General features: G+C 38.2%; 2 protein-coding genes across 2 annotated transcripts; both read right to left on the bottom strand.

The window, feature by feature from the left end:
* Positions 1-2,449: 2,449 nt before the first annotated feature.
* LOC132604341 (protein FRIGIDA-like) lies at positions 2,450-5,322 on the bottom strand. Its single transcript, XM_060317821.1, has one exon. It carries the CDS (start codon positions 5,249-5,251, stop codon positions 3,236-3,238), a length of 2,016 nt encoding a protein of 671 aa, XP_060173804.1. The 5' UTR covers positions 5,252-5,322; the 3' UTR covers positions 2,450-3,235.
* Positions 5,323-19,653: 14,331 nt separating this feature from the next.
* Positions 19,654-21,540, bottom strand: LOC132604340 (large ribosomal subunit protein P2-like). Its single transcript, XM_060317806.1, has 4 exons — positions 21,392-21,540; positions 21,200-21,296; positions 19,988-20,211; positions 19,654-19,880 (listed from the first exon to the last, which is right to left on the bottom strand). The coding sequence occupies exons 2-4, from the start codon at positions 21,285-21,287 to the stop codon at positions 19,854-19,856; spliced, it is 339 nt and encodes a 112-aa protein (XP_060173789.1). The 5' UTR covers positions 21,288-21,296; positions 21,392-21,540; the 3' UTR covers positions 19,654-19,853.
* Between the last annotated feature and the right edge of the window lie 4,021 nt (positions 21,541-25,561).

The raw sequence follows: 25,561 nt of genomic DNA, 5'->3' as shown, positions 1-25,561 counted from the left end.
ATTGACCAATGCGTGGATACGGGAGGTCCTTTGGGCAGATTGAAAAGATCTATAGCATAAATTATGAAAAGTCAGGGCTCGGAATTTACTTCAACCAAAACTGAACTAAATTGTACTACCTGTGTTACCAAGAAAGTGTGCAGGGCTTACTTGTAACACATAAATCTAATCCACAAATTATGAGTGTACAGACAGTCTGGAGAATACTTAGTAATGTACAATCTTCCCTTGAGCTTGAGTTTTGAAATTTCATACAACAAAATGACGTGTTTAGTTGGTGACAAGCCAACAAAAGGATAATTTTTGTAATATTTCTGTGTCCTCATTTATGATTCAATGAAGAGAAGTTTCCAACTGCATATCAAAACAAGTTTGATTTGGGAGGCAGCTCTAGGTCTTCACTCTTCCCAATATTCATCATCTATCTTGGCGAAGTAACTGCTACATCACTATATCCACTGACAACATTAGACAAAAGCTGTAAGACTAACGGGCACATGTTTACCACAAAGAAATGTCTTTGTTTAATGCAAAAACACTAAGCACCCATAACTGTTTCCGTAGACAGATAAAAACAACTTGCATAAAAGAAATTTCATCATTCACATACACTGCAAATCACACCTGTTGCTTAAAGCATTCTCTGATTCAGTGCGTTCAAGTTAAGACGCCAGCCAACCGAACGACCTCCAAGAGTATAAAATCATAACATGCAGTTTAGCTGTTCATGAAAGTTTAAAGAAATTTACATAAATTCTAAGATAACACAGTAGACACAAATGTTTGACATTCTTGATGGAGTCCCAATTTTGGGAGAGTTTTTTCTTTTATCAACTAAGTATGATTTTGGGCAGAGCTTCATAATCTAAGTTATAACGAATTCCACTTCTCACACCAAATCAAAAGAGTAAGAAGAAAATGTGCATGCATCAGAATCTTTGGAAGCGAAAAGAGAGAAAATTGAAGGATAATCCTACCTTTGTTAGATCCATGAACAAAACACCCACCAGATCAACAAAATTGAGTTCTGTTTTTCCTAACAAAACTAAAATAATAAGAAAATCTCAACTTTATCTAATTATAGAGAAAGAGAAGAGAGGAAACTGAAGTGGTATGATAGTGACAAGGGGTTATTCACAAAAGTACGAATAGAAGGGCGAGCTGAAGTTCAAATCAAGCAGCATTCAACCAACCTTAAACTTCCGAAGCAGCTACTATAAGAAAGTTTCTATGTTTAGAAATGAAGGACTGGGGGTCTTTAGTTTGGAGATCTAGGACTTCACAAGTAAGAATTAGTATTCGTGATGGACACGATCAATCTCATAACCAGATATCCTCTAGCAACAAATCATCTCTTTGAAATCAAATTAGATGCTAGATTAGGAATTCAGGAGGCGAGCTGAAATGGCATAGCTGTTCAGTTGACACGAATACAAACATTTTTTGACAGGTAGGGCGAAGAATAGTTTCACAAAGTTAATAGACTATCTTGCCCCCAATCTGAGCAGGTGATTACTTAAATATACCTGTTCGTTCCACCATACAAGGATTTTTGGACAACTCAAGATTGGGAGTCATCGGATATGGAGGTATGTATGTCTGCAATCTAAGAAGCATTCCAGCAATATGTCCAAACATCAAGTGCCATGTAATTAAAAAAACGTGAACTGATATAGGAGAACAGGTAAGAATACTGATGTACATATAAGAAAAGAGTTAACTGTAAATGGCTTTTCACGTCATTATTGGTCAATGCCACCCAGCTTTATTTCTTTACTCTGTTTTGGTGTAGCTGATACAAAATAAAAGAAGAAGCTACATCAAGTCCTGTAAAACTGATGAATAGACACGATTGAACCAGGGAATGAAAACAACATTATCTGTTCGTCTATGCCAAGGAAACCGAAAAAAATCCGACATACGCTTCTAAATGAGCTCTTCTACAAAGATAGTACTCTTACTTTAGTACAAAATGAAAGATCATACGCAATTGTTCATCAAGTCAAGGCCAAATATGTTTTCTTCAGCTTCATTAACATCTACACGCTTTCCGGGTTCAATTCCTGGCCCAACTACAGCAACCTTCAACCAAATAGAATAAGATCATGAAAAGGAAGTCTAAACTACTGTTTTTAAGAGTCCCTGATGGACGATCCTGTCCTATAAAGGAAATATAGACGGGAAACATGACAGGAAATCCAGCTACTGTTTTTTTATGTTTCTCAAGAATCAAAGAAATTCAATCAGAGAGCTGGATTTTACTTGGGGGTGGCCCACGGGGAAGAATAGCCGGTATATGGTAATCTTCAATGCTAGTAAGAGAATTAAAACTCTACTCAATTTCATACACAAGCATCCACTTTATTTTGCTAATAGCATGTACCAAATACTTTATCCAAATATAATATCAAATAGTTCAACCAGTTCATAAATTTGAAACATCGAGACAATGCAAGTGGGTCATCACAGGACCTGCAATCAACACAATGCAAAGTGTGAAAACGATTCAATTTCAAAAAAGGTCATTATTGAAATAATGTCCATATGATAAGGCGAGAAGAAAAAAAATGACATATATAAGTACAGATAATTATTTAAACTCCCACAAACAAGAAAATCTGATTAAAAAAGGATAAACCATCATGAGACAGAAGAGACAGAGAAGGGGCTATACTGCCTTTCCAGTCTTGAAAAGAACATTGCCATGCTGGTCCGAAATTTTTTCTGTTTCAGATCAGAATAAAAAAGGGAATGAGAATGACCAATACTTACATATCCAACTCCCCATCCCATTAACCCTTAAGCTTTAGAGAAGGAAAAGATGTTGAGTATGCGGTTCCCTTCTACGCAAACATGTTTCCGATCATCACACATGAATTACCAGCAAATGACTTGTTACATAGATATAAGAACATATCATACAGAAAAAACAACAAACCACAAGCTAAGTGTGTACGATGTTCGACGAAATAAGATAAATGCATTTATGGAGGGCGAAGACTCAATAGCGACATGTCGTAATCATTTAACAGCACGAGAAGCCAACTTTCCAGGATTATTTGTCATCTAATAATTGAGAAGAATAGCAACAAATGGGCCAAAATAAAGATAAAATTCTAGACATATTTGGACAAACTGGGCCAAGCTAGGATTTTTATTAGCTAATGAAACACAAACATTTCTTTGACGGTAGAAACCACATCTAGACTGGCTTTACATACTACAGAAATGGAAACTAAAGGAAAAAGTTATGTCTGGCCAATGCAAAACTACGGTACAAGGGGGACGAAGGATGAGCATCAACTGCCTGTGAGCCACTGCTTTGGTTTTGTTCAGTTGCTGGAACAGTACCAGCAAACTGATATAGTGGAGGTATAGTGTTTGGCAACCCCGTAGAGACTTCCAACTGTGGTGGTGATCGCCTATTAGCATCACCAGGTACGGTGTTTGGCAACCCCTTAGAGCTTTCCATGTATGGCACAGGCCTATAAGCATTACCACACGATCCATGTAATTGACCAGCATGACTTCCTACTTGCCTGGGTGTACTATCAACTCGACTCCCTCCATGACCTCCAGCATATGCACCTCCTTGCGGACTTGGCAATATACCAGCTCCAGGTCCAACCATGGCCGCACCTACCAGGGCTCCCGCCAGTGAACCAACAACATTTTCATGTATTGAGCCGGCAACAGGTCCATGCAATACCGGAGGGGACATAGAATAACCATAATTGTGGCCAGCAGTTCCACCACCTTCTAACAAGGTGTTGTTGCTAACAACATGATTAACAACAACTCTTTGCTGCTGATGTGGCGGCCATGGATTTGAAAAATGTGAGCGTTTCACTTCTTGGTTGCTCAACCACTCAGTTTCATAGACTTTTCTCTTACGTAATCCAGCATTTGGTTGTGCCATCTTATGATCAGCTATCTGCTTATTGAATTCAGCAATTTCTTTCTCCAAGCTCATTATTCTCATATTGATTTGCCAACCCCCAAGAAGTTTTGCAGGATCAATATTGTGACATCGCAAACATTTAATGACCGATTTCAGATCATTCAAGTACTTCCTTTTTGCTCCGATATTCCCTGGATGTGCACCTTGTGATCCATTCATTTTGTCAAATGAACTTTTAGACTCTCTTAAAAATGATGCCAAAAGTTTCTTAGGGTTAAACCTGTCCTGAATTCCAAAACAATAGGCAATGTGAACAGCTTTAACTACTGTCTTATTGGCCACCATGTCCCCTATTATTTCTGGAATCTTTGCCATGAGAACATTAGATCTCCTAATAGCATCAGAAATCCAATTAATATTACTTACCTGAAGTAAATCTCTGATACATGCGTCATTAAATTTATCTGGAATCCCAAAACACCCAATAAACATGAGCAATCCCCGGGCATCCATTTCTTGAGCCTGTTTTACACCACCTTCAAGATTCATCCTCTTTAACCATGCTAAAGCTGCTTGCTCTGCCTCTTCCTTCACCTCTTTCTCAATCTCAAATCCCTTATTATCGTCGTCGGTTCCCATCATCAACAAGAAACACTCCAAAAGCAATACTAAAGCCTTCCTTTTGGCTCTTTTTCTATGATGTACTTTGGTCTTCCTTTCCTGGATCAAAGGTGAGTTATTAACATACGACTTGCTCCCTTTGTTATAAAACTTGCCCATACATTTAAATACAAGACTTGCTGGTCCGGGTGAAAGTTTCAATGCTTTAGGAACTTGTACACGCAGTTCGTGAGTATATTGGATATGTGTTATCATATACTCCCGTAGACCTTCACTGTCCATTGTTTGGCATAAGATTTCCAACTCCGAACCGGGCGATTTCAACTCCGAACCAGGCGTAATCAACTCCGAACGAGACGGTTTCAACTCTGAATGAGGAGAATTCACTTCTTCTTCTTTCACTTTCTCGTTGTATTCTTCTTTTTGCACATCCTTTTCCTCTCCCTCGACTTCTTCTTCTTCTATGTCTTCAGAGGGATCAGATTCCCAAGATGGTTCGGGTTCGGGTTCCGGGGCTGGTGCTGCGGGCTGTGATGATGTGGCGAGTAAAGGAGTGGAGTTACTTGTGTGAGGCGGTGGCAGTAAAGAGTCGATGGAGGTACGGATGGAATTAATGTGTAGTTGTAGATCACTAAAGCATTGTTGGAACGCGGAGAGAGACTCCGAGAGTTGGCGGAGATGTGATTGCTGGGTGGCCAATGGTGGCGTCGCTGCACCGGAATTATTCATCGTATTCACACTGACTAGGCTCACTTCCTAATAGTATGTGTATGCGTTACCTTTTTTATCTTTTTATGGAATTTAGTAGTTCTCTATCACTTCAGTCAATAGCTGGTAATAGCCTCATTTATAATAATGCAAAATCTAATTTAGTTAGAAATTGAAAGGCATCTTCCTATATTATTTTTACTAAAAAAAATATATTTAGATCCTTGTCTTACCTGAAAATATAATTTTTAGCATAATATCTAGCTTGTTTGGTCAAGCTTTTGGAAGGCGAAAAATATTTATTTTAAAAATTGCGAGGCTTTTGACCAAGCTTTTGGGAGAAAATAAGTGTTTTTGGAGAGTTGCCGAATTTGTTTTTCAAAAGCTAAAATAAGTACAACTTTCCAGGATTATTTGTCATCTAATAATTGAGAACGAATAGCAACAAATGGGCCAAATCAGATTTTTAGTAGCTAATAAGACACAAACATTTCTGAGACTGAAAAATTACTTCTAGACAGCCTTTATATACTACAGAAATGGAAACTAAAGGAAAAAGTAATGTCTTGCCAAAGCAAAACTATCTCTGCTGGTACAAGGAGGACGAAGTACGAGCCACTGCTTTGGTTTAGTTCAGTTGCTGGAACAGTATTAGCAAACTGATATGGTGGGTGTATAGTGTTCAGCAACTCCACAGAGCCTTCCAAGTATGGTGGTGGCCTATTAGCATCACCAGGTATGGTATTTCGCAACCCCTTAGAGCTTTCCATGTATGGCACAGGCCTATAAGCATTACCATGCGATCCATATAATTGACCAGCATGACTTCCTATTTGCCCAGGTGCACTATCAACTTGACTCCTTCGGAGGACCTCCAGCATATGAACTTCCTTGCAGACTTGGCGATATACCTGCTCTAGGTCCACCAATGGTCACACCTCCCACGGGTCCTGCCAGTGAACCAACAAGATTTTCTTGTATTGAGCCCGCAACAGGTCCATGCAATACTGGAGGTCTGCAGTTCCACCACAAACAATTATCTAAACTCCCACAAACAAGAAAATCTGATTAAAGAGACAGAGGAGCTCAATCCTGAACAGGAACATTGCCAAGCTGGTCCGAATAATTTACTGTCTCAAATCAGAAGATAAAAGGGAATGAGAATGAGCAATACTTACATATCCAGCTCTCCATCCATCATCCCGTAAGCTTTAGAGAAGGAACAGATGTTGAGTATGAGGTTCCCTTCTATGCAGAGAAGGAAAAGATGTTGAGTATGAGGTTCCCTTCTATGCAAACATGTTTCCGATAATCATACATGAATTACCGGCAAATGACTTGCTACATAGATATAACTCTATAAGAACATATCATACAGGAAAAATAACAAACCACAAGCAAAGTGTGTACTGAACAAAGTTACAAGAAAAAGAAGGACCAGATGATGTTCCACAAAATAAGGTAAGTGCATTTATGGGGGGCAAAGACTCAATAGCAACGTGTCGCAATTATTTAACTCCACGCGAAACCAACTTTCCAGGATTATTTGTCATTTAATAGTTGGGATCGGGGGCTAGGGTTGGGGGGGCTAAAGGGGTTGAGGGAGCTTCTAGGTTGAGAGTAGGGTCTTGAAATATTGGGACTTTATCGGGAAAGTCCATAGAGTTAGTTAAGATTCTTAAGAAGAGGAGGATTAATATAGCTTGCGTCCAAGAGACTAAATGGGTAGGACCTAAAGCTAAGGAGGTGGACGGGTACAAGCTTTGGTTCTCGGGATTGGTGGTGGAATGGAGAAGTCCAAGGGAAGGTAGAAGCAAAGAAGCAGGCATATGTGAAGTTGGTAGATAGCAAGGATGATGAAGAGAAGCGGACAAACAGGGAAAAGTATAAGATGGCGAGAAAGGAGGCGAAGTTGGCAGTTTCGGCGGCTAAAACGGCTGCTTTTGAACGCCTTTATGCAGAACTAGAGGACACAAGTGGGGATAAGAAGCTATTTAAGCTCGCCAAGGCGAGAGAGAGGAAGGCACGCGACTTGGATCAAGTGAAGTGCATCAAGGACGAGGATGACCAAGTATTGGTACAGGAATCTCGCATTAGACAGAGATGGTAGTCATACTTTCATGAACTCTTGAACGAAGGATGGGACAGAGACATTGTGTTGGGAGACTTGGAGCACTCGGATAGGCGTCGCAACTTTGGATATTGTAGGAGTATAAAGGTTGAGAAGGTTAAGGGAGCTATTCATAGGATGCGCAGGGGAAGAGCGACCGGACCTGACGAGATTCCTGGGGAATTTTGGAAGAATGCAGGCAGGGTAGGCTTGGAGTGGCTGACTGGGTTGTTTAATGTCATTTTCAAGACAGCGAAGATGCCGGAAGAATGGAGGTGGAGTACAATGATTCCCGTGTACAAGAACAAGGAAGACATTCAAAGCTGCAACAACTATAGAGGTATCAAGTTGCTAAGTCACACTATGAAAGTGTGGGAAAGGGTGGTAGAAATGAGGGTGAGGAGAGGTATGTCTATTTCAGAGAACCAGTTTGGATTCATGCCGGGGCGCTCGACTACAAAAGCCATTCATATTATAAGGAGATTGGTGGAGCAGTATAGGGAGCGGAAGAGGGACTTGCACATGGTATTCATTGACCTAGAAAAGTCCTACGACAAAGTGCCAAGAGAGGTCCTATGGAGATGCTTGGAGGCTAAAGGTGTACCTGTGGTGTACATTAGAGCGATAAAGGACATGTATGATGGAGCTAAGACCAGGGTAAGGATGGTAGGAGGAGACTCGGAGCACTTCCCTGTTATGATGGGGTTGCATCAGGGATCGACTCTTAGCCCGTTTCTATTCGCCCTGGTGATGGATGAATTGACGCGACAAATACAAGGTGAGGTGCCTTGGTGTATGTTGTTCGCGGATGACATAGTCCTGATTGACGAGAGTCGCAACGGAGTTAACGATAAGCTGGAGGGCTGGAGACAGACGTTGGAATCTAAAGGATTTAAATTGAGTATGACCAAGACAGAATACTTGGAGTGCAAGTTCAGTGGCCTACCGCGTGAGGCTGACGAGGAAGTGAGGCTTGGTACCCGAGCCATTCAAAAGAAAGGAAGTTTCAAGTATCTTGGGTCTATTATACAGGAAGATGGGGATATCGACGACGATGTTTCACATCGTATTGGTGCAGGGTGGATGAAATGGAGGCTCGCCTCCGGAGTGCTGTGTGATAAGAAAGTGCCACCAAAACTTAAAGGCAAGTTCTACAAAGTGGTGGTTAGACCGACCTTATTGTACGAGGCGGAGTGTTGGCCAGTCAAGAAATTTCACGTTCAGAAGATGAAAGTCGCGGAAATGCGAATGCTGCGGTGGATGTGTGGGCACACTGTGAGGGATAGAATTAGGAATGAAGATATCCGAGACAAGGTGGGAGTGGCATCGGTGGAAGACAAGATGCGGGAAGCGAGACTGAGATGGTTTGGGCATGTGAAGAGGAGAGACACAGATGCCCCAGTGCGGAGGTGTGAAAGGTTGGCTATGGACAGTTTCAGGAGAGGCAAAGGGAGGCCGAAGAAGTATTGGGGAGAGGTGATTAGACAGGATATGACACAGTTTCAGCTCACCGAGGAAATGACCTTAGATAGGAGGTTGTGGAGGACTCAGATTAGGATAGAAGGCTAGGTGGCTAATCCTTTCACTATAGTAGTTGTAGTTTTGCTCATTTGTTTATTGTCATTTGATTTCTGCATTTGATTGCTGCTTATATTTATTGGGCCGTTGTACTTTGATTATCTTAGTTATCTATAGTAGTTAATGCTCCTTTCTTTCCGGACTGTTCTACCATGACTTTCTCACTTTTGTTATTCCTTGCTTTCATATTGTTTTCGATATGCTTGATCCTATCTAACCTTTTGTCTTGTTTTTCCTCTCTTGTTCTCCTCTCCTCTCTTAAGCCGAGGGTCTTTCGAAAACAGCCGCCCTACCTTTCAAGGTGAGGGTTAGGTCTGCGTACACTCTACCCTCCGCAGACCCCACATGGTGGGATTATACTGGGCTTGTTGTTGTTGTAATATATGAAAAAAGAATAACAACAAATCGGCCAAACTAAATATAAAATCCTAGACATGTTCAGACAAAGTGGGCCAAACCTAGATTTTAGTAGCTAATGAAACACAAACATTTCTTTGAAGCGGAAATCACTTCTAGACTGGCTTTATATACTGCAGAAATGGAAACTAAAGGAAAAAGTAATGTCTGTCCAACGCAAAACTATCTCTGCCGGTGCAGGGAGTACGTAGGATGAGCATCAACTGCCTGTGAGCCACTGCTTTGGTTTAGTTCAGTTGCTGGAACAGTATCAGCAAACTGATATGGTGGAGGTATAATGTTTTGCAACCCCGTTGAGCCTTCCAAATGTGGTGGGGGCCTACAAGCATCACCAGGTATGGGGTTTGGCAACCCTTTAGAGCTTTCCATGTATGGCACAGGCCTATAAGCATTACCAGTTATGGTGTTTGACAACCCCGAAGAGACTTCCAATTGTGGTGGTGGCCTATAAGCATCACCATGTATGGTGTTCGGCAACTCCATAGAGCCTCCCAAGTATGGTGATCGGCTATTAGCATCACCAGGTACGGTGTTTGGCAACCCCTTAGAGCTTTCCATGTATGGCACAGGCCTATAAGCATTACCACACGATCCATATAATTGACCAGCAGGACTTCCTACTTGCCTGGGTGTACTATCAACTCGACTCCCTCCATGACCTTCAGCATATGAACCTCCTTGAGGACTTGGCGATATACCTGCTCTAGGTCCACCAATGGCCACACCTCCCACGGGTCCCGCCAATGAACCAACAACATTTTCATGTATTGAGCCCGCAACAGGTCCATGCAATACCGGCGGGGAGATAGAATAACCATAATTGTGACCAGAAGTTCCAGCACCTTCTAACAAGGTATTGTTGCTAACGACATGATTAACAACTCCTCTTTGCTGTTGGGGTGGCCATGGATTTGAAAAATGTGAGCGTTTCACTTCTTTGTTGCTCAACCACTCAGTTTCATCGATTTTTCTCTTATGCAATCCAGCATTTTTTTGTGCCATCTTCTGATCAGCTATCTGCTTATTGAATTCAGCAATTTCTTTCTCCAAGCTCATTATTCTCATACTAATTTGCCAACCCCCAAGAAGTTTCGCAGGATCAATGTTGTGACATCCCAAACATTTAATGACCGATTTCAGATCATTCATGTACTTCCTTTTTACTCCAATATTCCCTTGATGAGCAACTTGTGATCCATTCATTTTGTCAAATGAACTTTTAGACTCTCTTAAAAACGCCATCAAAAGTTTCTTAGGGTTAAATTTGTCCTGCATTCCAACACTATAGGCAATATGAACAGCTTTAACTACCATATTATTCGCCAACATTTCATCTATTATTTCAGGAATCTTCGCCATGAGAACATTTGATCTCCTAAGCGCATCAGAAATCCAATTAAGGTTACTCACCTGAAGCAAATTTCTGATATTCTTATTTTTAAATTTATCTGGAATCCCGAAACACCCGATAAACAACAACAAACCCCGAGCATCAATTTCTTGAGCCTGTACTATACCTTTTTCAATATTTATCCTCTTTAACCATGCTAATGCTGCTTGCTCTGCCTCTTCCTTCACCCATTTCTCAATCTCAACTCCCTTATAATCGTCGATCAATAAAAAGCACTCCAAAAGCAATACTTTAGCCTTTCTTTCCTGGATCAAAGGTGAGTTATTCACATACGACTTGCTCCCTTTGTTATAAAACTTGCCCATACATTTATATACAAGACTTGCAGGTCCAGGTGAAAGTTTCAACGCCTTAGGGACTTGTACACGTAATACATGAAAATCTGAGATATGTGTTATCATGTACTTACGCAGACCATGACTGTCCATCGTTAAGCATAAGATTTCCAACTCCGACCAACACGATTTCAACTCCGAACCAGACGATTTCAGCTCCGAACCAGTCGTAATCAACTCCGAAGGAGACGGTTTCAACTCCGAAGGAGACGATTTCAGCTCCGAACCAGACGAGTTCAGCTCCGAACCAGGCGTAATCAACTCCGAACCAGACGATTTCAGCTCCGAAGGAGACGGTTTCAACTCCTCCGAACCAGATGATTTCAGCTCCGAACCAGGCGTAATCAACTCCGAACCGGGCGGTTTCAACTCCGAAGGAGACGGTTTCAACTCCAAACAAGGCGATTTCAACTCTGAATGAGGAGAATTCACTTCTTCTTCCACTTTCTCGTTGTGTTCTTCTTTTTGCACATCCCTTTCCTCTCCCTCGACTTCTTCTTCGATGTCTTCAGACGGGTCGGATTCCCAAGATGATACGGGTTCGGGTTCCGGGGCTGGGGCGGGTAAAGGAGTGGTGTTAATTGATTGAGCGGGGAGCAGTAAAGAGTCGATGGAGGTACGGATGGAATTAATGTGTAGTTGTAGATCACTAAAGCATTGTTGGAAAGCGGAGAGGGAGTTAGAGAATATGCGGAGATTGGCGAGGAACAATTCCTGGGAATGTGATCGTTGTAATTCCGATTGTCTCTGTGCTGTTTGGGTGGCTAACGGTGGCTGCGAAACCGGCGTCGCCGCCGCGGAATTATTCATCGTATTCGCTGGAGAACAGGTGTGAGTTATATTTTCTTTTTAACCAAAACCAAAACTGTCCTTGGAGTATATTAATTGAGTAATCTTTTACAACTTCTCTACTAGTACGGAGTATATGAAAATAGAGTAGCCAACATAAACCCTATTTAATAGAGCACAACCTAGTTTAGTTAGGAACTTAAAAACATATTTCTATGTCATTCTTACTAAAAAAATTATTTGGATATGAATTAAATAAATATCAAATCCTAAACAAATTTGATTTCCCACTTCAATTTTGAATTATTCTTCAAACAAAAAAATTGAATGTTATAATGCAGAAACTATAAAAAGAAAAAGGAAAAAAAATACTTTTGGAATTGTGATTTAGTGATGCCACTGGATTATCTTAAAAGGACAACCGTTTTTCTTTTGAAACAAGAAACGACTATTTTTTAAAGAGAAACGCATCTTAAATAATTGATCAGTTACATAGACCAATAAAAACCAAATTGTTATAAATATCCCAAGTAATGGATATCCATTAAGTTATAAATATCCCAAAATATCTCAAAATATCCCATGTCCTGTTGCTCCTATAAATAGGATGCACAGATGCAATGTTGAAAGAGCAGAAGTAATATAATCTGATATCTCTCTACATATTCTCTCTACATATTTCTCCTGTGTATTTACTTCATAGTTTTATTTCATAATACGTTATCAGCACGAGCCTCAGTCATCTTGAGCAAATACTTTGAAAGCCTCGAAGGTGCAATTCTTGGAATTACACTGAGTACAAGTCGTTGCCACCTGGAGATAAAGTAAAGGACTTGCAGTACTTATTTAGTCTAAACAGTTCAGGTAACAGTGTTCCAAGTATTTTTCTATCTTTGTTTTGATGGTTGATTATTGTTGACTTTAACAACTATGAAAATTTTAAACTGATTTTTGGGAGAAGCTCACCATCAACGTAGTAAGAAACATGGCCTTTCTTTTTTTAAATATTACTATGGAATATAACACTTCGGCCTCTTTTTGCCAAAATATCTTGAAACCAAAGTTGCTGAAGGCCTTATGCCAATATTCTACTGGAAGGTTAGTTCGCAAATATGAATTGATTAAATGAGTTTATATCCGTGAACACCAGAAGTGGTAATATTTTTACAGGCTTATTGTGTTTATGATTGAAGATGTGTTAGAGAAAAATTCTCCACATTATATGTATGCCTCGATTTGCTCCTGAAGTAGCAATATCTTAAAAGAGGCTATAAGCTATCACGATTTGATATGCTTAAGGCGCGTTCAGATAATTATGTTTTATTCCTGAAGAATTAAAACTTTTGATAAATGTTATAAATATAGATCCATTCCCTGAAGTGAATGTGATAATATGTAGTAAAGCCTATAAATATAAACATGCATTTGATTGTGAAAATATCACGATCCATCTCCAGAAGAGGTAGAATAATTGAAAAGAAATATTCTGAATATTATATGCTTTTCTCCCGAAGTACTAAACTCATAATTTTGCTCCACGAGTAGCAAACTTTCAATTCTACTCTAGAAGTAGTAAGCCTATGTATTTTACTCCTGAAGTAGTAAGGTTTTTAATTCTACTCCTGAAACAACTCTGAAATCTACTCCCGAAGTAGTAGAATTCAGAAATTTACTCATGAATTAGTCAACCTTTAAACTTTACTTCCGAAGTGGTAAAACTTGAAACTTTACTCCCGAAGCAGTAAAACTCTGAAACTTTACTCCTAAAGCAGAAAGAATTACCAAAATATCTGAGAAATACTTTGAAGCAATATTTTCTTGTGTTTGAGCAAAATAACGAGCTATTGATGAGCGTTGTATTTCAAGCACATTTAAATAATCAGGTTTCATTCCCCGAAGTGAATGAACAAATACCACAACTTATCTCCTGGAGGGATAAAATACAGGGAATGTAGATGTTATATTCTAGTGGTATGAAAGTCAGACATTGCTATATGTACCTGTCGTACGTCGAAACATATTTCTAAGGCAAAAGGAAGAAGAGTAGAATGCTTTCTCCTATAACCACATTAATACATTATGGTTAGTTGTTATTGATTTCCTTGAAGGAAATAACAATTAATGTATTTCTTTATGAAGGATTTGATTATTATGTGTTTGAGCTTAGATACAAAATTCTCAGTTAATGATGAATCTCCCTGAAGGAGATGTTTGAAATATTGAAGTTTAGAATTCAATGTTTATTTCGTGACACCAGTAGTGTCGAAATTTGCTTTAATGGTACCAGAAGTATTTAAGAAATATTTGGTAATAGAAATTAATGATCAAAGGCTCCAGAAGAGCTAATTATTTATTTACAAGTATCATGACACTAGCAGTGTCCAAATAATATATGATTATGGTGAACAAATTGATGTCTCTCGAAGAGCTTATATATGATAGTACCATTCATCTCAGATCATAATTATTTCAATCGGAAAATAAATTATAGTAAACCTGAAGTTTACTAGCGAGAAAAATGGTCATCATATTGAGACTACAGATGATTGGAAGATTGAATATCTCCAACTTATTACGGGTAGGGTCACGTGTGTAAAGCGTTACCCGAGCATGATGAGATCGCATGTCACAATAAACCAGAAGTTTTGACATAAAATTTTATGCAATAGTAAACCAGAAGTTTATTAAAAGAAATAACACTCGTCATAGTAAACTTGAAGTTTACGGGTACAGATAATTTTATCAGTTGACAAGACCATTTTGATCGTCCTGATTTAAATCTGATGTGCTAATTGAGTATTAAAAAACATATTGAAGAACTAGAAGATTCTTCAAGAATTTGTTTGTGTTGCTTGTTCTCATAATAAGTTGATTACACCAGCTAATGTTGGGACTGAATCCCCAAAATTCTGAAAAATATAAAAGGTGAATGTGGGCCCCTTCACCTGCAATGTGATGTCTTAAATAGATGCATCTATTTAAGACAGTCACATGTATGTTTATTGTCAACTGGCAGTTTGACATTTACAAAGTTGCTTGCTCAAAATAATTGAGTTGGAAGCACAATTTTCAGAATATGTAATCAAGACAATCATCTTGATAATGTTGATTTATATCTAAGTTGGTTTGGCATTGGATGCCTCCATAATACAACTAAACCATTGCTTATGAGAACAGAGTTTCAGATGTTGGTCTGAGATATGATATATTGCATACAACAACACTTGTATGCTTCAGATCAATAAATTTTGATAAATTCTCCCCTCATATTTGGTTCAGGGTCAGGAACTAGATATTTTCATCTTTTAGCATTTGATGTGCGGTACATGATTAATGGATATACCATGATGCACACAGATGGATTTTCCCAAAGAAAATGGGGACATATGTCACTAAAATAAGGGGGAGAGAATAAGCAGCTAAGAAATATGTTGTGAATTATCATCAGTATGATCCTCAGATAATTCAAGTCAAATGCTGGAAGCATTTGCTGACCCAACTATTTCATATTTCATCTGCAAAATGCTCTTAATGTCCCTGAAGGACAAAGTCTACAGCGTGCATGGAGCATGGTAGACCAATCGGTTTCAAATATAATAATCCTTGAAAAAGGGAGGAGCAAATGATCATAATAAGGAGGCAATATGCTCTTGAAGAGCTACGACATAACACTTCATAAACCTTATAGGAGGTTCAGGTACCTGAAAATAATGAAGTGATGAGATCTCAGTAAGTTATGTCGAATTGCGAACCGATACAACATGATATCTTGTCGACAATATACAATATAGCGCGCAATATTGTATAAGGTTGTGAGGATTTGATTTCTACGTCTCTTAAAGCATGTTGACGTAGAATAATTACGAAGTAAAATGATCCATCTTGGTAAACGTAATGTTTATTGGGTCAGCAGTCCAAACAACAGAAGATGTCACATTAATTATACTGATGGATGCTATCACGACCTATGTGGCTTACTTGATGAAATTTATATGAAAATTCCTGAAGCATTTGGTTTAAAGTCTCGGGAAATGTATTCAATCAGATTACAAAGATCATTATATGGTTTAAAACAATCAGGGCGTATGTGGTATAATCGCCTAAGTGAGTACTTGATAAATGAAGGATATATAAATGATGCCATTTGTCCATGTGTTTTTATTAAGAAAACAAAATCAGGGTTCATTATACTTGATGTTTATGTTGATGACATAAACCTCATTGGAACTCCAGAAGAGCTCCAAAAGGCGATTGAATATTTGAAGAAAGAATTTGAGATGAAAGATCTCGGAAAGACAAAACTCTGTCTTGGTCTGCAAATTGAACATTTCGCAAAAGGGATCTTTATACATCAATCCGCCTATACTGAGAAAGTTTTAAATCGGTTTTACATGGACAATGCGCATCCTTTAAGTACTCTTATGGTTGTTCGCTCACTTGAAATGAGCAAAGATCCGTTCCGACCTCAGGAAGAAAACGAAGAGCTACTTGATCCTGAAGTACCATATCTTAGTGCAATAGGTGCACCTATGTATCTTGCTAATGTTACAAGACCTGACATAGCATTTTTTGTTAATTTGCTAGCAAGATATAGCTCTTCTCCTACACGGAGGCATTGGAATGGGATTAAGCATATATTGCGATATCTGAAGGGAACTAGCGATATGGGTCTGTTTTATACTAACAAAGGTAGTACAGATCTTGTTGGTTATGCAGATGTAGGTTATTTATCTGATCCACATAAAGCTCGATCTCAAACGGGCTATCTGTTTACATGCGGAGGTACTGCTATATCATGGCGATCGACCAAGCAGTCCATTGTTGCTACTTCTTCAAATCATGCTGAGATAATCGCTATTCATGAAGCAAGTAGAGAATGTGTGTGGTTGAGATCAGTGATACATTTCATCAGAGAAAGATGTGGCTTGAAGTGTGATACAAAAATACCCACAGTATTATATGAAGATAATGCTGCATGCATAGCTCAATTAAAAGGAGGTTTCATAAAAGGAGATAGAACAAAGCACATTTCACCAAAGTTATTTTTCACACATGATCTCCAGAAGAATGGTGATATTGATGTGCAACAAATCCGTTCAAGTGACAATCCTGCAGATTTGTTCACTAAATCTTTGCCAACTTCAACTCTTGAGAAGATGATATTCAAGATTGGAATGCGAAGACTCCGACATCTGAATCTTGGTCTTCGTCAGGGGGAGTGAAATACGCGTTGTACTCTTTTTTCCTTAACCAAGTTTTGTCCCATTGGATTTTCTTGGTAAGGTTTTTAATGAGGCAGCTCTCAAAGCGTATTTCTAGATATGTGCACTCTTTTTCCTTCATTAGGAATTTTTCCCACAGGGTTTTTTTTTTTAAATAAGGTTTAACGAGGTACATCATCTATTAATGGACATCCAAGGGGGAGTGTTATAAATATCCCAAGTAATGGATATCCATTAAGTTATAAATATCCCAAAATATCTCAAAATATCCCATGTCCTGTTGCTCCTATAAATAGGATGCACAGATGCAATGTTGAAAGAGCAGAAGTAATATAATCTGATATCTCTCTACATATTCTCTCTACATATTTCTCCTGTGTATTTACTTCATAGTTTTATTTCATAATACAAACAAATATAAACCGTCATTCGACATATATGTTTTCTTAACACTATTGCTTCTTCTTACTCAGAAACCAAAACCTACTTTTGACTAAGAAAAACTTTCGAGACTTTTGTTTTAGGCTTTTTATTGTTACGCTAACTTACTAGTCTTTTCTTTTCACCAAATATGTAGGTGAAGGTTTGAAGTTACAGTTTAGTTTCAAAAATTTAAGTTCCAGTTAAACTGATATCTGATTGGCATTCATAAACTTTTATGTTTAGTTTAGATTTAACAAGATGATTGGCAGTTTCTGGCAACTCTTTGAAGCTCTTCGGTATGAGATGACTTGAATGACAACAGACAGAAATAGAACCGGTCTGTTCATAAAGGAAAGAAGACTAAAACATCCCACGGATATATGTTTTATAAACATGTTACAGAAAAATGCATGCAAGCCAAGAAAACAAAGAAGCCTTTCGACCAAACTTACCCATCCTTTTATGCCTTTAAAACAAGTCAAGAAGCAGTTAATAGCTATACAGAGCATCTCAGCAGGAAACATAACTAGTTAGACATCTCGAGTCAAACAGGCTCCAAGACTGAAAACTTAAATTCAGCCAAGCCAAACAGGCTCCAAGAATGAAAACCTCCAGAGGCGGCTTTGCCTACATTCAGGGGCGGAGCTACAGTGTTATGGGAAGGTTCAGCCGAACCCAATAGCTTTTTCGTAGACCCTGTATTTGTACTAGAAAAATTAGTAAATATACATAATATTTACTTGCGAACCCCTATACATAAATGAGCAGATGGTTCAGTGGCTTTCCCACCCAAGATGCGGGTTCGAATCCCACCAACGCTATTGCTTTCTTTTTTGTTTTCTTTGGTATAAAGCAAGATTTCCTTTTATAATTCTTTTTTAAAATTAGAAGAAATTAAAACAACTGAACCGTGCAGTTTTTTCCATTGGGATTTGGGGGTATGTTTTCCCTTGTAGTTATCTACAGAATATTATACTCCCTTTTTAACACTTTATTTTGTAAAAACAAAATATAAAATTAACAAATTCAAACCCAAAAGCAAAAAGCAAACGACTTGTATGCAGTACGCTACCATTCTTTTTCATCTTTCTCTTTCACAAAGCCAAATCAAAAATCAATTTTCAAAAAAAGCAAGGGTTTTTGAATATATTAAATACCAATACTTGTTCGTTAGTTTAACGATTATTATACATTAGCTTGAGGACTTGAGGTCGTTGTCCTGTCTTATGATTCGAACCCCCAGACTTTAAATTCTGGCTCCGCCTCTGCCTACATTATCAAGTGGCTCCGCCTCTGCCTACATTATCAAGTATTAATTCATAAAAGAACAAGACAATCCTGGCACAATGAATTGGGGGGAATTTTTATGGGAATAACGATGAATAAAAGAAGAAAATTGGGTAATCAAAAGAGAAAGGATTGAGAAAAGGTTTAATCCTCTGTGCTTTCCAACTGTGCTCAAAGAAACACTCTGAACACCTTTTCAGGCTGATTAGCATTTCAAGTTAAGAAAGCCTTGCTCCCAACGATACTGGCTAAAGGATAAGCTATTCTCATCCTAAAATTATAGGGGTCGTTTGGTTTAAAGAGAAGTTATGATGGAATAAATTATGTTAGAATTAATTATACTGAAATTAGTTATGTTGGGATAAATTATCCTAATATTATTTCTTATTGATTGTTTGGTTTGTTATTTTAAAAGTGACATGCCATTGTATAATTTTTAAGAAAAAATTATTTGTTTACAAAAATACCCCAGCTTAGGTAGAAAAAGTTGTTCTTGTCATTTTCATTGTTTTATCATGGGATAAGTTATGAGACCCTTTGCCAGGGATAACTTATCCCAGCACTATTGTTAATCCTGGGACAACTTATCCCAGGATTAGTAACCAAACAAGAAATATAGTGGTACTAAATTTTTATCCTAGGATTATTCTTCCCTATCCATCGTACCAAACGTCCCCTTAATGAACCCAGAGATAGCAGGATTTCCCACTAGCAATACTATTAAAACACCAAGACTGAGCTCCATGCTCTGTACTCTGAGCAAGCAATTCAACCTATCAAGGTCTCGACACTAACACCAATAACTCAACTTCGCAACATACGTATAATGAAAATGCCATGACATCTTTCAATGACGTAAGATCAAAATAGATAATATTTAAGAAAGCTGAAAATTTGAAATTACATACTATAATTTCCACTGTTTGCCTCAGCATGTTGTCCATAAAAATTCTAAGTTCAAACAAAATCTGTAAGTAGACAAGAAACCTCCTAAAATACGCTCAAGGAGAACAAAAAGAGATACTTCATAAGCTGAACTCTTCGAATTCTTCTAATCGAAAAGACTGAAACCCATGTCCTGTAAAAGAAATTCAAGAAAACCATACAAGCAGATGAGAAGATATTAAAGGTAAAAAGAAAATATTGACCATCATATAAGTTCACAAAATAAGGAGAGCAACATACATCATCAGACTCTTCTTTTTCTTCCACTTTCTTTTCTTCCTTCTTCTCCTCAGCAGCAGGTGCAGCGGCACCACCACCAGCAGGTGCAGCAACTGCAACAGCACCACCACCAGCAGGTACTGAAGCCAACTTTTCTCTGCCAGCAGCAATCAGCTCAGTGATATCTTTGCCCTCAACTTGAGAGAGCAGTAGTTGAATCCTATCATCATCAGCGTCAGCTCCAACTACAACATGTGTTTCAAATGTTAATTCAAATGAACCACTAAAACCAGCAGACGCATATCACAGTTAAGAATAACAAGCCAGCACAGTTTAGTATAGAGCATCAACTGAATAACATATCACCAGTTTAAGACATTAGATAAAACAGTGCAACCTGAATCAATCTGATAGCATCAAGGTAATTAGAAAGTATCAATTAAGACATTTCAAGTCAAGTCAAATCAATTACTCCTTTGTTCTTTATGGAAGACAGTAAGGATTACAGTATATTCTTACCTCTGCACAACTCAGGCAGGTACGGCACAAGACAAATAATAGCAGTAAAAGCAATCATTCTAAGTCTGGAACCAACTCTTTCAGAGGACCATGAAAACATAAAATAATACTTGAGGGTAATGAAACGAAGATGTTACCCAGTTACCCGCAGTTATAATAGCCACTAGTTGAAACAGAAAGTAAGGAGCATGTTTATCATGAAATTCCACAACCCTTCTTCTTTCAATACACGACTCTACATTCCAGGGTGTTACCTATATCCCAAAATAATTAACACTAGTTCACTAATAACAATATTCCAGTATATAGCATTCAAAAATTTCAAATCATCTCATTTTCCAAGTTTTGAGTAAATCTATAAAACTAATTTCTTATTCTATAACTCCTGACACTATCAAAGTCAAATCAACAAATGAAACCCGTCGTCGAATCAGAAATAGCTAGAGATACTCTCCACCTTTAAAATACATCTCTATCAGAAAACTGACGAAATGCAGTAAAGAACGTGTTACTTCGGGATACTCATAGACGCAATTTAGGCATGTATAAACAAACTGCATATATCTATTGTAAATAACTTCATGGATCAATGGCTATAAAGTGAAGTAGAAACTGCAACATATTCAGAATCCATGTGCCATAATAAATCAGTAACACGGGAAAAAATATATATACAGGAATGAGAAAACTTTCTTAAGGATACGTAGGGCTTACCAGATCCAAGGATTTTCTTCAAATCCTTATCTGTGGGGCAGGTGTTGCCACCCAACACGGCCAACAAGTAAGCTGCGATTACCTTCATTTCTCTTCTCTGTTCAAAATTAACACAAGACACAACACATTCAGATTTAAATCGCTGAAAAAACACAAACTACGAACAACTGAAATTTGAGAGAGAGGTAATACTTAGGGAGATTTTGAGCGAATAGAGCCTTCAAATGGCGGACCTTCAGTGCTGCTCCTAGGGTTTATGAAGAAACAGGGAATGATTAAGTTTATATAGTTAGGGTTTTTGGGCATTCTATCCGGACTGGATTTACTTATTTTACACTTTAATATCCTTAGGCCCATTTGGTTTGGATGCCTTTAGCAAACCTTGCACAAATAGCCCTCGGATTCACCGTTTACTTTTTTTAATATTAATCAATATATATAGATTTTACATTGATTAAATACATTTATACATGTACTCCGGTTCAAAATAAGTGTCCAATTAGCCTTAATAAAATACTAACCCTAGGAAGGCATAAGTATTTTGATTAAATTACTCTTAATTAATTACTACCTAGTTAATATTGTTTCTTGATTACATAAAAGTTCACTTATCTAAATAGGAGATCAATTTGAAAGAAAATAATTAATTTCTTCTTGATAAGTGAACATTCATTTTAAACGAAAATGGAAAAGGTAGGTGGATACTTATTTTGAACCGGAGGGGTTTTATACATTCTCGACTATTTTTAGCTTAAGAGGTTGGGTTTGCGTCTATTTAGGTTAAATGTCTTTAGGAGTGGAAAACGGGCGATTTAGTTTGAATTTGGGAGGATGAAAATGAACCGAATCAATAAATGAGTCATTGCTCAACCCTGACCACATTTTATTAGACAATTTGCATACTTGTCCTTATTCGGGGTGGTCTTTAAAATTTGTCCCTCAAAGGTTGGTCTTTAACTTTAGACCTTCGCCTAAAATACCCCGTGGTTCTAGGTTCAAATCCCGGCACAATAAAAATAAAAATTCTCAAGGCAGAATTTCGTAGCACAATTAGACATATTCAGGCAGAATTCCAGCAGAGTAAAAAAAAATTACTTTCTTGCAAAATTTCGTAAGGCAAACTTCGGTAGAAGTTTAGCGAAGCCTTGCCTTGCGGAATGGTTTTTTTTTTTTTACTTAGCGGGGGTTCGAACCTAGAACCTCAAAATATTTGCAGCCACTTTTTTAAGCGAATGGCAAATAAAAAAGACCACATATTTGAGGGGGAAAAAAAATTAAAAACCAACGCCTTTGAAGGACAATCCATGCAAAAAAATGCTTTTAATGAGGTAAAATATAGTGAGTCAAAATGAATTAAATAGTGAATTATAACCCAACCCGCTCAACTTGACCCATCGTTTTCACATACGCCTATATTCATATTTTAACAGATCAAAAAATAAGGAAACCATACATTCATGTATCTGGCTCAAAGAGCATATACATGTAAAGGATATTCGCTCAAATCAAGTGTAAAACATAAGCTAATATATCTAACTAGAAATTTATCACCTATTAAAAAATGGGGGGAAAAAATTGTCAGTTGCATCATTACTTAAGTCTCTACCGATCAATCACGGATGCATCATGCACCAATACCACCACCATTCAAGTTTAATTAGGTCAAATCTATCCACAGACATCTGTGGTCGTCCACTTTTTTCACTTGAGCACCTAAAGAGGATCTTGTTCCATTTAGACACTTCAGGTGGACAACTCATATTCTATTTAGGCACTTTTCGCTGACATGACAATTTGGGTGAGTTCCACGCTAAATAGGCGCGTGAAAAATACTATTTTGAAGTTGGGAACATATTTTTCTTAGTTTTTAACTATTTTCTTTTTGGTTCTTTTCTTTATTTAGTAATGGGAGTCCCACACACCCTCTTCCCCAAACTTCTCCTTCTCCAAATTTCTGAAAAAATGGCAGCCCTCTTCCCCAAACTTCTCCTTCTTCAAATTTCTTAAAAATATGGAATTAAAAGTTGGTGGACCTTATTAAATTGTTAAGAAATAAGGAGCAATTATAAAAATATCATCAAAAGCCATACATTTTCTTGATTGATTGTTATGTACCCATCATTGTTCTTGTTTGCAAAAATACTCTTTAACTCAACCTTGTTATGGCTTTTTGAATTACTACTAATGCTCTTTTGTTCAACCATAGTTGCTGAACTTAAATTTGAGTTCTTGAAAAGAGTAAGTTGAGATGGAGTTTAAGTTTTGAAAAACCCATATCCTTTCTTTACTTTTTTTTTTTTGCTGATACATAATTTGTTTATTGATTTAACTTGCCACGTTAAAAAATGATAGGAGTGGAAGGTTGGATATAGGTGGTAGTGTTGTGGTGGTGGATGGGGGATGGAGGAAGTGTTGAGAAGGAGAGATAAACAAGAAGAAGTGGAAAAAATTGCAATGGCGGGGATCTGGTGAAGAAGAAGCGGGGGGGGGGGGGGGGAAGGGTGCGGATTTGGTGAAGAAGACGTAGGAGGTGGGGGGGATCTGGTGAAGAAGACGCAGGAAGGGGGGGGGGGAGTTCTGGTGAAGAAGACGCAGGGAGAGAGGGGGGGGGGGGGGGGGGGGCGGGTGAGGGAATCTGGTGAAGAAGACGCAGGGAGGGGGGGGGGGATTGTGGCCAATTAAAATGAGTTGGCAAAATTTAAATGAGCTGGTACAATGTAATTGGTCACTTAATCCACGTAGGAGACGATTGATACACACGCCTTTGGGATTTAAAAAATCTGGTGTAAAAATTATCTAACTGGAACAGGTATTGCTCACTTGAGGTGTTTAAATGAAACAAAATCCACTTTAGGTGCTCAAGTGAAAGAAGTGGACGATCAAAGATGTCTGCCGATAGGTTTGACGTTCAATTAGATTAGGATGAATGGGTTGGACTACAAAGCCTATGAGCTAAATGGCATGGGTCATACTTGGGCTGGCAGAATTATGATGGATTCACTTGGGCATTATCAAAATCATAAAATTGTGCGGATTGGCCTTCATATGGACTGCTCTTTAATTTTTGCAGCTCAAATCAGTGTCTTTAATTTTTCCTCCTACTTTTCATTTAATAAAAATTTGTGGGCCAAAGTATTTTTATTCTCTAGTCTATGAAACTAGAGATTCGGATTCAAACCCCAGCAAAAAAACAATTTCGCAAGGCGGGATTTCATAGAAAATTATGCCTTTTCGGGCAAAAGTTATACCTTAAGGCCTAACTTCTGTAGAATCCTACAAAACTATGCCGGACAAGGGGTAAATTCATACCTTAAGGCATGATTTCTATATTGAAACTATGTCTCAAGGCATAACTTTTATATAGAAACTCTGTAGGATAACTTAATTTCTACATAACTATGTCTTAAGACATAACTTTACCCTGAATAGGCATATCTTGATGTGAAACCTTGCCTCATGATTTTTTTTTATTCTGCTGGGTTTCTACAGAAACTAGGCCTTAAGGCATAACTTCTACCCGAATAATCATAATTTGCTACAAAATTTTGCCTTGAGATTTTTTATTTATACTCTGCTGGGATTCGAACCCGGAATCTCAGGGTTATTTTCGGCTACTTAAGGTGCCGAAGAGTAAAAATTAAAGACCAGAAATTTGAGGGACAAACGTTAAAGGCCACCCCGAAAAAAGGTCATTTGTGCAAATGACCCCATCAAAATTAGCCCATATATAAAATCACTTTTGCCAATAGATTAAAGGGCAATTCGCAACTGCCCATCTTTTGGGGTGGTCTTTAAATTTTGCCCCTCATATTTAAAATCTTTAAATTATGCCCTTCGGCTAAAATCCATAGGTTCCAGGTTCGAATCCCCACACAGTCAAAAAATTTTTTAAAAAAATTGCAAGGCAGAGTTTAAATTTCGTTGTGCCCCCACCGGCATACACTTGTGAAGGAATTACCAAAGTTATGTCGGACCCGGCATACTTATGCCTTATGGGCAGACTTAGCATAGGTATGTCGGGTCCGGCATAACTTTGGTAATTCTTTCACAAGTTTATGCCGGGTCCGGCATAAAAGTTTGCCCATTAAAAGTATGCCCCCACCGGCATAAATTTGTTAAGGAATTACCAAAGATATGCCGGACCCGGCATACTTATGCCAAGTCTGCCCATAAGGCATGAGTATGCCAGGTCCAGCATAAATTTGGTAATTTCTTAACAAGTGTATGCCGGGTCCGGCATACACGCGACCCAAACTTTGCCTTGCAATTTTTTTTTAATTTATGCTTGAGCGGGGGTTCGAACTCAGAACCTCATGATTTCTGCGTGAATGCTCAGAGTTGCAATGCGAAGGGCAAAAATTA

Source organism: Lycium barbarum, chromosome 1 (assembly GCF_019175385.1).
Source record: "Lycium barbarum isolate Lr01 chromosome 1, ASM1917538v2, whole genome shotgun sequence".
In the NCBI taxonomy this organism is placed as follows: domain Eukaryota; kingdom Viridiplantae; phylum Streptophyta; class Magnoliopsida; order Solanales; family Solanaceae; genus Lycium; species Lycium barbarum.
Note: the sequence above shows the minus strand (reverse complement) of the source record. Positions and strands in the feature narration are given on the sequence as shown.

Coding starts and splice junctions, on each gene's coding strand:
- LOC132604340 (XM_060317806.1), bottom strand. CDS start 21,287: ATGAAGGTAATCGCAGCTTACTTGTTGGCCGTGTTGGGTGGCAACACC. Junction 20,212..21,199: donor GAAGAAAATCCTTGGATCTG/GTAAGCCCTACG, acceptor CACATGTTGTAG/TTGGAGCTGACGCTGATGAT. Junction 19,881..19,987: donor AAAAAGAAGAGTCTGATGAT/GTATGTTGCTCT, acceptor TTTCTTTTACAG/GACATGGGTTTCAGTCTTTT.
- LOC132604341 (XM_060317821.1), bottom strand. CDS start 5,251: ATGAATAATTCCGGTGCAGCGACGCCACCATTGGCCACCCAGCAATCA.